The 17,306-nt window shown below is 34.8% G+C and overlaps 1 protein-coding gene across 1 annotated transcript; it reads right to left on the bottom strand.

Moving 5' to 3' along the window:
* Positions 1 to 14,061: 14,061 nt before the first annotated feature.
* Positions 14,062 to 16,703, bottom strand: LOC133288373 (large ribosomal subunit protein eL8y). Its single transcript, XM_061486107.1, has 7 exons — positions 16,667 to 16,703; positions 16,472 to 16,522; positions 16,162 to 16,363; positions 14,883 to 15,052; positions 14,657 to 14,785; positions 14,469 to 14,561; positions 14,062 to 14,376 (listed from the first exon to the last, which is right to left on the bottom strand). Exons 1-7 carry the CDS (start codon positions 16,667 to 16,669, stop codon positions 14,245 to 14,247), a joined length of 780 nt encoding a protein of 259 aa, XP_061342091.1. The 5' UTR covers positions 16,670 to 16,703; the 3' UTR covers positions 14,062 to 14,244.
* Between the last annotated feature and the right edge of the window lie 603 nt (positions 16,704 to 17,306).

Raw genomic sequence — 17,306 nt, 5'->3', positions numbered from 1 at the left:
AAAATGACATAACTTATGTCATTTAAAATGACAAACACTAAATCCATAAAATAAAATAAATATAATCCATAAATATGTGTGCTTTTTCACGTATTTATACAAACTTGATCGGTTGGGGTGAACGGGTAGCCTAATTTAGTGATGCTAAAAAGTAAAGTAGGATTTCAAAAGTGTATGTTTAGAGTGTTTAACCGCATTTATTTTCTTGGGGTTGGGCCTTGAATGCCTCTAAATTGTTAGCATCTTATCCCTTAATCCATCAGTTGAGATATACCGTTAGTCCATAACAAAATTATTTATCGATAATTTGATATCACCTCATATTTTATTTTTCTCGTGGTGTATAAAACCAGTGTTTTAAAACCTATATTAGACCGGTCAAATCGGGTTCAACTAGTACTGATTTTTTAGTCAAACTGATTTTATGTTAAATTGTGTAAAGTATATACATTTTGTAAGTAATTAGATTCGAATTTGAGTCTCCATGTTTGAGGATGAGAAGTCTTACCACTGGACTACTTTTTTTTGTTGGATATAATGATTATAATTTGATATATATTATATATTATTTTATGAATTTAATTTATGTGATTAAACTAAGGGCTTAACATCTCTCCTGTTGCAGGAGAGATTGAAATTTTCCAGCAAGAAACAAAATTTTGTGAAGCCCACAAACTTTTGAAAATAAAAAAAATAAAAAATAAAAACACGGAATTCGAGCTGACACAACATGAGAGAATACACTTCTCCAGCAAGAGGAGAAGTGCATTTCCCTTAAACTAATAACCCATCAGTTGAATAACTGACCCAATAATTCAATATCTCAACCAAATCAACGATTGTGCTGAATTTTAAAACAATGTTAAGACATAACTTCATGTTTAACCACACAAAATACCATATAAAATTAGAGGTTTGATTTTCTCATGTTAAATGAGAATTCAATTCTCATGTTGTAGAGATAAAAAGCATGTGGGACTCATGTGTTAGAAAAAATTATATGTAGGACCCATGTCAGCGCAAAAATCGAAGGGTGTGTAGGAAAATTTGAATTCTCATGTTAAATGAGAATTATAAAACCCATAAAATTACGTTTTCGTAGCCATTAAAATTTAATTGGAGATGATACATCACATGTTACCTTTTTATCGAAGACGCTCGTTTCTATAGTTGATGCATTCTGCCAGGTGCTAACACCACTGTGATTTGAGAAGGTAGAGATTTCCTAGGATTTAATCCGCTAAAAGGATAACGGGTTCTATTCCTGATGGTCATCATTTTTCGAGATGATGGAAAGGATCAAAACCATTAGTATTTGGGTTTTATAATTCTCATTTAACATGAGAATTACAATTTTCCTACACACCCTTCGATTTCCGTGCTGACATGGGTCCTACATATAATTTTTTCTAACACATGGGTCCCATATGCTTTTTATCTCTACAACATGAGATTTCAATTCTCCTTCAACATGAGAATTATAAAACCCTTAGGGGGCGTTTGGTTCCAAGCTTTTGGTCAGAATCCTATACAAACGAAATATAGTTTTCAGTTTCACAACGTTTGTTTCATCAGATTTTTACCAAATTCCCATCAATGTCATTTGCATGGGTTTTTAAACTTTTGATCAGAAAGAAAGCATTTCGTACTGTTGAGAAAGCGAATGTGAGGATGGTTTTTTTGAAAAACCCGGACAATGCACTGTTCACACAATTTTTTGACTCCAATTATACCCTCCTCGATGATAAGATATTTTCTTCTTTGCTATGGTCAGAAGCTGGCGTTGGTCACTGCACTTTAGAAGCGTGGGTTGAAGAGGACGACTGCACACGACCTTCCCGGAAGAAAACGCCCTTGCACGGTGGTTTAGATAAGAAGGTTTGCTTCCATCATTTTACTCATCTTCTCTCTTCCATCATTTCCCTTCCTCATCCGCAACGCATCTTGACTTTATTTCCCTTCCATCATTAAGGTTTTTTCTTTCTTCTTGTCGTCTGATCTTTCTATTGGTATTGGCTCGTGGGTTCTGAATTTTTTTTTTTTATTTTTTTGTTCCAGATTTTGTGAGATTCATTCTTGTTGGGTTGAAAGTGTGGTTTTTTGTGGCATAGTAATCCGATTTCATCAAATCATGTATATGTTTTTATTTTTTTAGATAGCATTTTTTCCATTTTTTTCACTTCTATTGCCTGATTTGTGTTAATAGAATGGTACCATTACATGATTCTCAATATAATCACTTTCTGATATATAAAAGATACCAGAACATGGTACCATTACAGATTTGTGTACCATTACATTATTCTTTCTCCCGAAAATGCCATCTTGAATTCTAGCTATTAACCAACTTGACTTCAGCAATGGCTTGTTGAATTATTACCCAGGGTGCTAGTTCCTTGATTTGTAGGTTTCACAAATTGTATGAGCTGAAAAAGATGGATTGAAACCACAACCATCCTCTATTGAAGTCAACACATTAGAGTAGAAATAGATGGATTAGTGTTTTACCAATTTTGAATTTGGAAAACGTCACCTACCCCCAACAGTCAAAGTAAAAGTTAGCTCACTATAGAGCCAAATTAATTAGCAGTTGGTCAAACAGAGCAACATCCTCTACCTGGTCGAATGTTTTGGACACCTCATCTATTATAATGCTATAAATTGATATGTATTATGTTACGGGTACCTGCACATTAGGGATGCAACATGAATGCTGTTTTTTATTACTACGACCTCAATATTTAATCCCTACCTGCTTTAAAGTTGTATGGTTACATGATATACAGTCAAATTATGTCACGATGGACTACATGCTGGGTTCTAATTATTGCAGCCTCGAGTTCCAATCTCAATGAAGGAGGATGGATTTTTACTTCAGTCAATCATGCATCACAGTAAGTTATTTGTTTCATTACTCAAGGTCAGTTTTGTAATGCATCATTGGGTATATATGCTATTATTGTGAAATATTACTTTGTAATTCTTTATAGTGACATCAATTTTTTTGTCTTCTACTACAACTATTGATACCAGCCTTGGAGTATATACAAAGAGTATCTGGTACAAATTAATGTGAAGTAAATAAAATACATCATTACTAACCAGTGTAAGCTATAAAGCCTAATTTATGTATAAGCATCCATCTAATTGTACTGCATCTGTTTTGTTCCCAGGCCTTTGGTGACTTCGTTTTGGGGCTTGAAGACAGATTGCAATGGGTATTAAGTTATAACCCATATTTAGAAGACAGATTGGGTGTAGAATTCATTCAGACTTGGGGGAATTGTAATTTCAATCTGCATATCCATCTGTAAGTGCTGAGTACTAGCATTGATCAATAATGTCTTGTATGCATCCTCATGGACTGATTGCTATTTATTCTCAACATGTTGTCATGTTTGGTATCATTGAGCATCATCAAACGAAGATCCATGTCTTTGCTGTCAACCCATCATGTCTATTGTCTTGGCTGTAGGGTGTATGAAGTGTGTTTTTGGATGATGAAGTCAGATTTTATTTATGTCACTGAATGCTGTTAAATAGGAATGTCACTGAATGTGCTGGTAAGTTGTCATTTCATAAGTCTATCACTTGCTTGGTGCATTTGAAAAGTTGATTTACTGCTTTTATACTGTGATGCGTGTGAAAGCCATTCAAAACTTGAATATATGTGGTTCTGCACATTTTGAAGTCAAGCACAGATGCAACTAATTATTTTGTTATTTGACTATTGACGTATATGGCAATGGGTTCCATTTAAACTTGCAGCTGATAATGGAGTGGTACAATCACATTGCTGTTAAGGCCAACTCCGAGTGTCATTTGTGGTGTTATCGGCTACCGTGATGAGAAATGGCAGCAAAGATAGAAGCTTACATGGATTGAAAGAATGAAATGAAATTTATATGTCATATAATTGATGTAATGGAACCATTTGTAACAGATCCTCCAAACATGGCATTTGCCAATGGCAATATAATGCAATTAGTTTTTTATTTTCGGTCCATCCTATGGCTGTGGTCCTCTAAAGATGTTTACATATGGTTGTTATGTATTTTTGGTGTGTATTACAATGAAGATTCATGTGAAATGTTATAATTACTGATAGTATTGTTTTTATTAATCCTGTTGTCTTCACAAATTTCCATCATGACTTCATGCTTCAAATAAATAATGGAACCAACAAAAAGGGAAATTTGTAATTGAAGAAAATGTGCTCAAAAGTACTTCATATTAATTGAATAATTCACAAGTATGTAGTTGCTGAATAAGTTACAGATGAGAAATGTACATGACTATTAACATATTGTAAATAATGAAAAAGGTACAACACAATTCGAAATATACACCTATCTGCTCTTCTTGGACACATTCAACCCCGTGTGTTAACTGATGACATCTTAACTATGACTTAAATTCACTATGACAGGTATTAAGATACTCTTCATTATCCCCAGACACAGGTGTTGCCTTAACATCATCTGCTTGCTTGTATTTTGCTTTCATATTAATGGCTCATGATAGTAATAGCCTTGGTACTCCAGGTGGCTTCATCAGCTTGATCCAATAAGACCACATTTGTGGTTGCTGTGAATCATTGTAAGCCTTCAATATCGTGCTGTGACACTCCCCATATCAGCTTCTTCAAGTGTGTGTTCCATAAAAGTTCTTTATCTAATTGTCTGTTCTTCCTGGTAACTGAGAAGCAATTGCAGCCCACCTGAGAATTTGTTAAATTTATTGAAAACTTCTAGTTATAAATGCACTCATAATAACAATATTCACCAAACAAGGGGAGCTACTTAATCTTGCAGCCATGTTAATATTTAAAAGCTTACCATAGAGGAGCTACTCTATTGGCATGCAAATCAAGCAGAGGACCGAATACTAAAATAAAAATTGACTGCAGAGATTTATGCAAATAACTTTGCAAGATTCTTATTCATTGCAGATATTATATTTGACACTATATTATTCGTCTCTCACATTATAACATACAATAAAGTTGAAATCCTGACATAATGGATAGTACAACTTCAACTTGAATTTTACCAAAACAAATGATGATGGGATTGGGGAAATTCTATGGTGTGACACCATGTCAAGTTGGCAAGGGCATTTCTCCGTTAAATTTATGCCACGATCAATGTAGCGAGACAGTCCCTTCGGAAAAACCTTTCCACTTGTAGGGGAAACATGCTTGATCTGCAAGATAAAAATAAACCATTTACAAATAACCAATTAATATGCATAAAGGAGTTAGGCAGCATAATTCTATAGACCGACCTCATTAAGAAAGTATATAGCAAATTCATAAAGTAATTCCTGCGCAAACATTGTTCAAAAGAGTGACAAACAGATCCAAGTAAATTGCTACGATAACTTGAAGAAACCAGCACAAACCTGCTCCACATTATTAAATTCCGAGCAATGACTCGAAGCATTATAAAGTCAGGCCTCACATATTGCAAATCAAAACATGTATTGGGAATTGAGAGCCTAGACACATTAGCCTCAGATTCTGTCTGTCAAAAGAATACAGTCCAAGGTCATAAAGATTCCATACAAAATTAGACATGCCATATTCATGACTGACCTCAGGGTAGTATACTTATATATATATATATATATATATATCAATTACAAGGAAGCAACAAATACGTAGGCAATGATAATAATTGTCAGAATATCTAGAATATTTAGATATCATACAATATTATAATTATATTTACAAAATGTAAATTTTAAGGAGATAAATTACGTCAAATTCTCCACATTGCCACACAAAAAAAGGGAGACAAGGACCCTCTTCCAATTCAGGTAGATGACCACAAGCCCCCAATGTGGCATTTACACCCGAATGGTCAAAACCTTCTATCTTACTCAAGCAGCAACGACTTGTCCAAAGATCATGCAATATGTTTGTCCCATTAATCCACATATACAGCCCCACCACCAACCAAAAAACAAAATTTATGCTCTTTCAATCCATTTCCTAAACAAAAATAAATGCTTTCCCAAGCAACAAAAAATATGCGAGCTTCTTTTAATCCATAGTTTAAGAGTTTAACTTACAGGGAGAGAGATGGCACAAGCCCTCAATATTCCTTTACCAGGAATTACCAGAGCATCTTCAGCTAGGATATAATCAAGTGTAGTACGATCCTTCCTAAACCACAATTGAGTAAAAGTAACTCATATGAGCATGTTAAGAGTCAAAATAAAACAAGAGCATGTTAAAGCATAACAGATTTGACACTCAGAAATATACCAAAAACGTAGGTTCTGCCATGGAAGCATGCTATCATGTCCCAAATAGAAAGGTAAAAGGTTCTGCTATTAACAGATCAACCTACAGATAAAACACAAAAGCATGGATACTCAAAGCAAATCAAGTATTCACCTTAGTTGTTATTTACTACAACATCACATACTGTTGAACATGATACTATGCAGTGAATACATTCTAAGTACAAATAATATTAAAAAAAATAGGAAAAGTTTGTTATTAGGAAGAAACACATTCAGATACTGTTTATATGCAATAATTAGATAAAGCATTTGTAAATTAAATCAATGCATATAATTATTTTAAAAAGGCAAATAAAGACTCTACGAGTTCAATACAAGTAATAAAGTTCCATTAAAGAAATATAGGTAACAAAGTAAAACTATATTTGCTTAACTAATCTGTTCAATTCTATAATTTCCAGGCCTCTCCATTCATGTGCAAAGTCATTTACATTTTCCATTTATGCTTCACGGGCATAAGCAAAATGATCTATGCCACTATGGTGTAGGTTTCTAATAGAACTTAAATTCATATATCATTCAAAAGAGACGCAACACCAAACAAGTGGAAATGGATGACATAAATCATGAAAACCCCTAACCCTAAACCCACACAAAATAGGGGAAATGGATGACATAAATAATGATACCCATAACGGTTTAGAACAAACAATGATACCCGTAACGCTTTAGAACAAACACCGATGACCATACCTCTTGTTAAATCGAACACTCAGGTCTACAACAAGTCCGGTGCAATGCAGATCAACCTCTGCCTTCTTTGTAAGCGTTCAGTGTGAGTGTCTGGAACAAGCTGGGTGGTGCCCCTTGTGATGGTTGCTCACCGGAAAGCTCGAAACATCAATTCCAAATACAGAGGTTTGTCCTTTTTTTACAATGCCATAGAGACGTTGCCAACACACACGTTTATGTCCGTTGGAAAATGATTAGGGGTAAAGGGTTTCAGCCTTTTTTAAAATCAAGGTTATTTTAGTAAAATCATAATTTTTTCTCAACTATATTTTATCAAAAGCCAAACATAGACTTTACAAAAGTTACCTAATTTTCTCAGTAAAATTTTTCCTACCAAACAACTTTTTTTTACATTTTCCTATCTATCTCACTTTCTTACCATTTCCCTATCAATTCTATTTTCCTAGTATTCAAAAAATTTCTCCTCAACCAAACGCCCCCTTAGTATTTTGGACACGACTTGATATAAAAGAAAAAGTGAGGAGAGGTTGTAATATAGGTGCTTGCCACACTTAGTACAGTTCATTAGGGGTTTGCATTTATCATTTAACATGACACAAAAAAGTTTTTTACACACACAATATTTTGTGGGGTCCACACTTTTTGAAGGAAAAAAAAAAATTACGGCACGCAAAACGAATCTCTATAACATTACACAATTACTTTTCCTACAACATAAATCTTATAAAACCCTTCGTAATAAGCCCACGAAGTAAGAGCAGAAATGTTTACAATGTTCCGGGGTATACTGTGGTTCCTACACATCAATACGCCATGCCTCTACTAACATTGATGCTTTAATTACTTCTCTGTCAAATCATACATGAAAAAAAATGTTGTGAAACGAAGGAGGAAAGGCTTTACAGGAGCATTTCTACCACGAACCTTGACAAAAAAAAATAAAAATGGTTCTTTTTATGATAGTTTAGGGTTATGAGTCATAAGTTAAACTGGACGAATGAAAATGTAGTTTGTCCTTTAAATAATGTTATTTTCAAACTATTATGTATAAAAAAAAAAGGTTCAATACAAAAAATTGCAAAAAAAATTTAAATTTTATTTGCAACTGTAATGGATCACCCTTGATCTAGAAGTAAGATAATTGGCTGAGATCTAATTTACTTAGGAGATCCACCTTAGCTACATACACCAGCGCTTAGTTAATTTTCCTTTACTGTACTCTTTTATTTTCCATCAGATTTTTGTTATCACCAACCCCCATGGGTATATGTAGTGAACTGATTATTAAGAAGATATACATGGGAAAATTGCCAAATCTCTTCTCTCCCTGTATCTCCTCTTTCTCTCTCTGTTTTCTCTTGATTCTTCTTCTAATATTCGCATCTCTGTCTCTAAAGTTGGTAGCAAGGCGTTACAATGATGCTTTCATCAAGCTTCTCTTCCTCCATAGCTAGAAGTAATATTCATCCTCTTCCACAACAAATCAATGATCCCCACTCTCACCTAGCATTGCATCATGTTGGGATGATGTCACTGTCGCACTTTATGCATTCAACCAATCTCTTACAAGATCGTGTGATGACTTTGCAAGGGTTAGGGCCGAGATGCATGCTGATTTCGCCAGGATTCGAGCTGAGAGGCGAGCTGATTTCGCAAAAATTAAGGCTGGTTTCGATGAGATGCGAGTTGCTCCAGAAGATATAGCTGTTACTAAGATTCAAAGGATATTTCGTGGATTTTTGGTGAGGCGTCACCAATTAGTGACACGTGAAAACCCTAGCGACATTGAATACATGGAACCAATTGTCCATGCGTCCCTGACAGATCTCACTTATCAGCAGTTTGAGGATCAAGAAAACGATTACGGTGCTGATGTACGTTTCATCAATCGGGACAAAGACGAGGACCACAAGGTGACCGATATGGATATGGATGCCCAACTCCACGCTATCATTTCGATGCCTCTATTCTCAACAGTGATGTTCTTTCCGCCACCTTTACCAGACCCACCTGCTTTTCTGACCCACAACCAGGCGTCGCATATATTCTGCGTCGACGCCATCTCGTGAAGTACGAGTCAGAATGACGAATTCGCACTGTAGATCCGATGGAGGATTACTGCATTCGGCAGATGTAAAGGCCTTCTCAATGACCCAACAGTAGGGGTGTAAATGGCCAGGATGGCCCAGCCCAGCCTACGGCCCGGCCTACATTGAGCTCAGCTCAAGCCCGACCTTTCAGAAAAGTAGAGTAGACTTAGATTTATAAAAAAACTTTTTTAATAAATAGGCCATAGGCCAATTTTGTCAAACCCGGCCTACAGCCTTGTAGGCTGGCCTAATTAATTTATTAAAATAAAATAATATTTATTTTATGTGTCAAAGACACAAAGTACCAAATACCAATATCTCTTATTTTTTGTGCTATTTAATTTTATGAAAGGAAAACTTGTCTAATGTCTCCAAATTTTACATGTTGTTGCAGCTTAATACCATGGAGCAATGGGTACCTTGCTGGATTATGATGTTACTGATGAAGATCTTTCAATAATACTCTTCTTTCCCTTGTCTTGATTGCGGTTTAAAGATTTTTAGATGAATGACATTCTCTTGTAGACTTTATTTCAGTATCCGGTAATTGTATTTTTCTTATTTTTCCCATTTCTTTGACTCTATTCCTCTATGACATACATTCTAGAGCTGAGGTATTATGTTGACTCTTTCTTGTTTGTCATTTTTTTCTTATTTGAAGTACTAATGCATGCCTGAATGGAACTTTCTTTGCTCTATACAATTATTTTTTTTGCTTAGTATATTTAGTGGGAGGCCTACAAGGCCTGTAGGCCATGTCAGGCTTTCTTATTTTTGAAAATGGGCCGGGCTTGGCCTACAAATAAAACCTTTAATAGGCCAGTAGATCAGATAGACTGAATTTTTTTTGACGTAGGCTTGGACCAGGATGGTCAAAGCCCAACCTATTTACACCCCTACCCATGAGATCCTAGAGGCTCAGTCGAAGCACAAGGAACTCTCCTCCGAGGGCTTCATTACTGCCCACATCTCCCTCTACAGCAAAGAGGGTATAATTGACAACACATTCTATCTGTTCGTCGAAATGCCTACCTTCATTCACCAGCGCTTAGTCAATTCCTTGTACGAACTACGTTCAGCTAGAATCCTGAAGTCAGAAATTATGATTGTGCAGACATGTGATGTTTTTCTTTACTTAAAGGATTGCTTTTCTGATTCTGTTCTCATATGTGAGGTTTTCAAATATTCTAAGAAAAAGAACAAAGGATGTTCAAATGAAATTGTTACAGACAAAGTTCTTGATATTGTTGCAACTGAGTTTGGTTGCCAATGGCAGACAAAATGCATGTCCATTTGGAAGGTATTCTTAAGTTTTGTATACACAGGAGATTGTTGGGTTCTAGTATCTGTGACTAACGGCAATGGTGGTTCAGGTATAGCTCAATATGTTAGAATGATATTTGGATACACTTCACAACCTCCCATGGAGCTTCTTCGAAAGACCAAAACCAAATCAAATAAGTGCAAAAGGCATTGACGATAAATTGACCGCGTTAACTGGTAAGCAGTCCATCTCTTCACTAGTCTTAGCTGGCACTTATGCCAAGCGTCATTATCCTTCGAAAGGTCAGAATACTTTTGGCAGCATTGTTGCGATTGCATTGATTAAACCTCTATTAAGGAAGCCCATGGAGTTCTCTGCAAAGCTTAAACACATAAATTCATTCTTGCAAGCATCCAGTATGGTCCCTACTACACTGATTGCAGAACATGTTGTTCCAATATCTAAGCTTCTGATTGATAAGTCTAGTTCTTTCAAGAATATAAGTTGTCATGATCCTCAGTGTCAATTGGTTTCAGCCACAAATCCTCCTCAACCTTGCAAGAGTGTGAATCAAAGTTGTGTATACTTCTATTGGTATAGTGATAGAACACAATTGGAGATTTTGCTCTTGAAACTTTCACAGTGAATCTTACAACACCTACTGGGAAGCCCGAGTTGAAGCTTGTTGAGAATGATATGTTTCGTTGTGGTCATTTGAATAGAGGTTTATTTCCTGAGGCTGCTGGATGGTTATGCTTAGAGAGAGGACCATTGACAATTGCTTCTCAGCTTCACTCTCTTTATGGTCATTCTTTTTCCTATTGTCTTGTGGATAGGAATAGTGATTCAAGTGTTAGCAGCAAATTGGTATTTGGTGAAGGTTCTGAAATCAACTGGTCAGAAAGCATTAAAACCCCTTAGCATGTATGCAAGGAGTGATGTAATGCTAATGGTCTAGAATTAATTGCAAGTGAATTATATAAAGAAGCCATGAATGTTGTGTGTGAGAAAATGGGAGTCCAAACTGAGATTGATGCAGAAAGGTTCAATAATGCAGTTTTGAGAAAAGAGTGTCAAGAAATGGGATATCTTGTGAGTAATAGTCCTAAGAATGCTCCACCAGATTACTATTGTGACTGGTGTAACATGGGATGCGAGAATGGAAGGAACAAATCTACATCAGAAATATGGCTTGTTGACTTGGTGCAATCAGGAGACAAAATCATTTGTGTGGTGGAGCCCAAGGTCACAATCGTAGCATGTGGAGCACTCAGTACTCAAACATTACTTAAAAGAAGTGGCTTGAAGAATGAAAACATTGGGAGACACTTGCATCTTCATCCGGTGGCAATGGCTTGGGGCTATTTCCCATATGCATCTTCGTCACTGGAACTGTGGCCAGAGGAACACAAAAGAAGCTATGAAGGAAGGATTATGACAGCTATGTCCACCGTTGTTGTAGAGCTTGACAAATGAGGATACGGTGTACTGATCCAAACACCTATATTGCATCCTGATATGTTCTCAATTCTAATGCCATGGATTTCTAGAATGGGTATTACAGATATAAGGTGCGAGTTTTCTAGAACAACTCATGTATTTGCACTGCCCATGGCTCACATGCCTGAATTTTTTTTGCCGGATTCAATTTCTATTTGGGATTTTCTAAGAAACTTAAGATTTATGAAGGTTCACATGGACATTGTTTGCAGCAAGTATTGGGGAATTGTAGGTTTTGTAATTCTGGATGATATTATTGAAGACATTGTTGGTTGCATCTTTGATGAAAATGATTCGAAGGTTTACAAGGGAGTGAAAATATGCCAGAAAGATTTCATGGGTATCAACATTGATAAACATGCTGCAAAATTCAGGGAAGATTTTTCTGGTTATTGCAATGAGATTACTTTCAGCATTCCTTTTCATATACATGTTGGTATATCTCTTGTTAAGCATGCTACTCAATTCTATATTCACTCAAGCTCAACATCAGCTCAAAGGTTCGTCTTTGACCCTGGTGGACATGACATTCAACCTCGGACGAGGTTGGTTTGAAGGGCGATGAAATGTAACGGATCACCCTTGATCTAGAAGTAAGATAATTGGCTGAGATCCAATTTACTTAGGAGACCCACCACAGCTACATACATTAGTTAATTTTCCTTTACTATACTCTTTTATTTTGCATCAGGTTTTTGTTATCACAAACCCCCATGGGTATATGTAGTGAACTGATTATTAAGAAGATATACATGAGAAAATTGTCAAATCTCTTCTCTCCCTGTATCTCCTCTTTCTCTCTCTGTTTTCCCTTCATTCTTCTTCTAATATTTGCATCTCTGTCTCTAAAGTTGGTAGCAAGGCGCTACAACAACCGTGCTTGTTTCCATTTTTCGGTGATTTGCTCCTTTGAAACTTTTTACAGTCCATTTTCTTGTTAGTGTCATTTCGACAATACTTAACATTGTAAATTTATCTTCTTTTATATTTTCTCTTTTAGGTTATATATTTTATTACTACAAAATTAATAATTGTCTTAACTTTTATCTAATTATATTTTCTTTAAATAAAGATTTAAATGCTTTACGCCTATTTTAATAATAATTTATCTTATCATTCTATGATATTTGGTATTATTACATGTATCGAACTTGAGTTACACATGTTGCACGAGTATTACACGGGTGCTAATCTATTAACTTAATAAATTTATGTCCCATTATTTATTTAGAATAATATCTAGGTCTCAACTTAGACAGCCGAATTGCCCAACCCAGAAAATGACTTAAGTCATTTTGTATTTAAAGAAATGCAAGTTCAAAGGGATATGTTTTTCTCGTGTTGCATGAGAAAACAAATTCTTCTTACACACACTATAAAAAAGTGTGCCACTCATTTTTTTGTTTTTAATTTTTTTAAATAGGTGAATCTCACACTTGATGTATCTATAACATGAGATTAAAATTCTCCAACAACATAAAATTTATTTTTCCCAACAACTAATTGTGGATATATTAGTTGATATAGTTGAGTTATATAAAGTTTTTCTCTGCTCTTCAATACTTACCTTTGACCTACTTTCCTCCAACCCAAATAGCTCAAGCCCACATAATACAAGTACAATTCAGAAGTATCATGATCGTAAAATTTGGGGTTCACAAAAATTATCGCACTGTCACTGCCTTTCAGCCAGCGCCAATTCAATCATTGCAAGTGCTGCGACAAATATACGATAAAAATTTCTCATAGACAACATAAGAGCTGGATGTATAAGGCAATTTGGATGAGCTCGTAAAAAAAAAAAATTGCTTGCTTATTTTAAATATGTTTTCACAAAAATTTAAGCTAATTACATTTTTTAAAAAATACTTAATTTTTGACTTATACTTTTTTAAAAGCTAAAATTTATAATTTCAAAAAAAAAATTGACTTTTTTTAAAAGAGACATTCAAACAAACTTTGTAATAGATGTGCTTTTTTTAAAGTAAAAAATGCAGTTTTTAGCTAAAAAATGCCCATCCAAACAGCCTAAGTCTACTTGCTCACTACAATTCGACAGGCCTATTTTCTCATCCAGCACAATAGAATAGCAATGCAGAATTGGATTGAAACTCGATGCAAGCTACATATACCAATTTGATTCTATGGAAAAAACCTAAAGTGTGCGGCGCGAGACACTCTAGTTTGTATTCACGATTGGAGCAATGGGCAGGAAATTTTAATGAAATACTTTGGCTCATGTGAATAACAAATGTTTATATGGTGACAATTCAAAAAGCCATCCTAGAAAAATAAACTTAAGTTTAAGTAGAATAGGCTAATTTTTTTTTTTTTAAAAAAAAAGCACAAAATGCAAGTAGAAAGCAACAAAAATATAAGAAACTCCTAGGTCATCCTCTGAGCAGCTTCCTTGGCAAGAAGCCTTTCCTTTGCCTTGGTTTTGGCTTGGGATTTGGAACCCATGATCCCACCACCCCACTTCTTTCTGTACTCGTCATACTTGTCATTGAAGTTAGCCTGAAAGGAAGCCACAGCACACAAAACATTCAGATTTTGACGAGAGCATTAAGAGCAGAAAAAAAAGATAGAACAATTTAATTCAATTCCACCTTGATAGCTTCTAGGACTCTGCTGAACTCCAATTTGTCTTCATTCTTAACAGTTGTCAAGCACAAAACAGATGCAGTTTTCTTGTGGACAATCTGTTCAAATGCATGTGCATTAAATCAGGGATCAACATTAGGCTGTCAAGGACATTTAAACAGCATTGAAATCACAATACTGAAACGAAATTTACCGATCCCAAGCGTGCCTTGCCCTTGACAATGCAGTATGGAATTTCCATCTTCCTGCACAAGGCTGGAAGCCAGACAACCAATTCAATTGGGTCCACATCATGAGCAATCACAACCAGCTGCGCCTTATTCTGCTAGGAAAATAGAGCTTAACAAGTCATTCATCAATATCTCTAATAATAAAGGGAAAAAATCTGCAATCACACAGTAATAAAACAAAAGACAAACCTGCTCAATAAGGTAGGTGACATGATTCAGTCCGTACTTGACAACAATAGGCTTCTTAGCTTCAACTGTTTTGCCTTCGGTCTCGGCCTGAGCCCTTTTCAAAAGCCGCTCCTTTTTCTCTGCTTTATCCTCAGGCCTGTACTTAAGAAGTATCTTGAACAGGCTAGTTGCTACATGTGAGATTAATAAAGATAATCAAATTGTAACACAAACAAAAGCAGCAGAACATGTCACACAATTAAGTACAAAACAACTTAAGTTATATGACATGAAAAAGTAATAAGTAATGCACATCAAAACCACAAGCAAATAGCAGAGTCCAAGGTATATTCAACAAGAACCAAATAACTAATGCATCTCATGAACCTACACTCATCATGACAAATACCACTTCAAAAGTATGGTGCAACCTCTGACCAGTAAAATTAGAAGCAATAATTCAACCTAAGGTTTTGCAGATTGAAATTGTTAGAACTTAAAACCATGGTAGTTAAAATCGGAATTTAAATCTTAAAATCTCGATTTTAACGATTTATTTTTGCTAAAACGATTTAGATTTCACTTAAAATCGTTTCCAAAATAAAATCCCGATTTAGACATTTACTTAAGTCACGATTTTAAGATTTAAATCCCGATTTTAACTATTGGAACGATGTTAAGCAAGTTAGAAAAATTGTTACATTGCTGATGTTTCATCCGAAGATGAATGGATTGTGAAAAATGAAAGAACTTTATCTCATGATGAAAGTTTAGAAGAAGACAATTTCGAATGATGTAGTTGAAAATCACGTGGAACTGGAACTGAATGTCTTCGATGATAATAACTTGAATGATTTATTAGCTTAGACACTTAGAGGTGACAATTATATGCAAATGTATAAAGATGGTGGCAGGTAGTCTATTTTTCTTAATTTTTTTATACATAAGCATATGTATATAAAAATTTAATTTTAGAGTGCAGGTAAAATCTACGATTTGTATTACGATTTTACGATTTACTATTTTTTATTCCCTTTCCGAACTTAGGTAAAATCCCGATTTTGACTACCTTGCTTAAAAGCACTCCATATATCAGAAATTCGAAATCATGGCGTATGAAACTTTGTCAACATTTATTTGAATAAAGAACATCCAATCGATAATAAATAACGGCATTAACACATTCAAATGTAACTAAATAAATAACGCATCTATAATAAAATAATAACAAATATTAAACCTAACCTCACAAAAACAACACAATAGAATCAGATCCAAACATTTAGTGAGTTTTACTTACCAAGGTTCTTATCGAGGGTCTTAGTAAACTGGTTCAAAGCTGGTGGAACCTTCAACCTCTGCTTAAGTATCCTCTTCTTTCTCTGAATCTGAACGGTCTTGGGCCACTTCACGAACCGGGTCAGGTCCCTCTTCGGAGGCAATGCCCCTCCGATTCCGAATTGCTTAGGACGCTTCTCGAACAACAGGTTTGTAACCTTCTCCTGAAATTTCAAAAATAATGAAACAAAAACACATAATACTTAAAAAAAAAAAAAAAAAAAAACTCTGAGATGTGAATCAGATTAAATTTAAAGCAGTTAGTTACATACAGGCTTCTTCTTAGAAGCTGGAACAGGAGCTTTTCCACCTCTTTTGGGAGCCTAAGATGTAAGAAATCAAATACAACAATAAGCGTAGGTTACTCGAAATCGAAAATTCAAACATAAAAATCAGCTTAAAAATCAAAACCAAGAAAAACGAAAGACATTGCCAGAAAATGTAGCTTGGCATAAGAATACTCTCACCATTGCTGCTGGTATCTGTGGCTGGTGGGTGGCGACGTAAAACACTAACCCTAATTAGAATCGTTTTTTATATGTGTAAGGATGGGCCTGAACAGGCCCTGCCCGACCCAGCTTTAAACATGCTTTTTTACTTTTTCATTTCGATATATTTTTATTTTTATTTTTATTTTCAAAAAAGGAAGATATTTGGTATTCATTCTATTAAAAGTTTTATATTTTTCTCAAAAGTAAAATAAGTTGATAAAAAAATATTTAGGGGTGTTTACGTTTTAAATCACTTTTAATTTGTTATTTTACTATTGCATAATCTAAATTTTATTTTTACCGTAATAATCCAAAAAATTTAATCTCTGGAATTCGATTATTTGAAGTTAGATATAAGATTATGATAGTTACAATTTGTAAACATTAAAAAATGATTTACTAAATAATACTTATAAAATGATCGAATATATATTAAGGGAGTTTATAAAGTTTTCAAAAAAAATAAAAATATTTTAATAAGATTGTTAGCTCTTGAAAATAATAACAGTTAAAAAAAACAAGTAATGAACTACAAATCATTTAATGGGCAGACCCAAGTTAATAAAAATCAATCTTTAAAAAGTGAGCTAACGAAGAATTTGAATAGTGATATGAA

This window comes from Gastrolobium bilobum, unplaced genomic scaffold (assembly GCF_033153095.1).
Source record: "Gastrolobium bilobum isolate Gb01-03AN ecotype WA unplaced genomic scaffold, APGP_CSIRO_Gbil_v1 utg1578, whole genome shotgun sequence".
Lineage (NCBI taxonomy): Eukaryota > Viridiplantae > Streptophyta > Magnoliopsida > Fabales > Fabaceae > Gastrolobium > Gastrolobium bilobum.
This window is presented reverse-complemented; position numbering and strand designations above follow the sequence as displayed.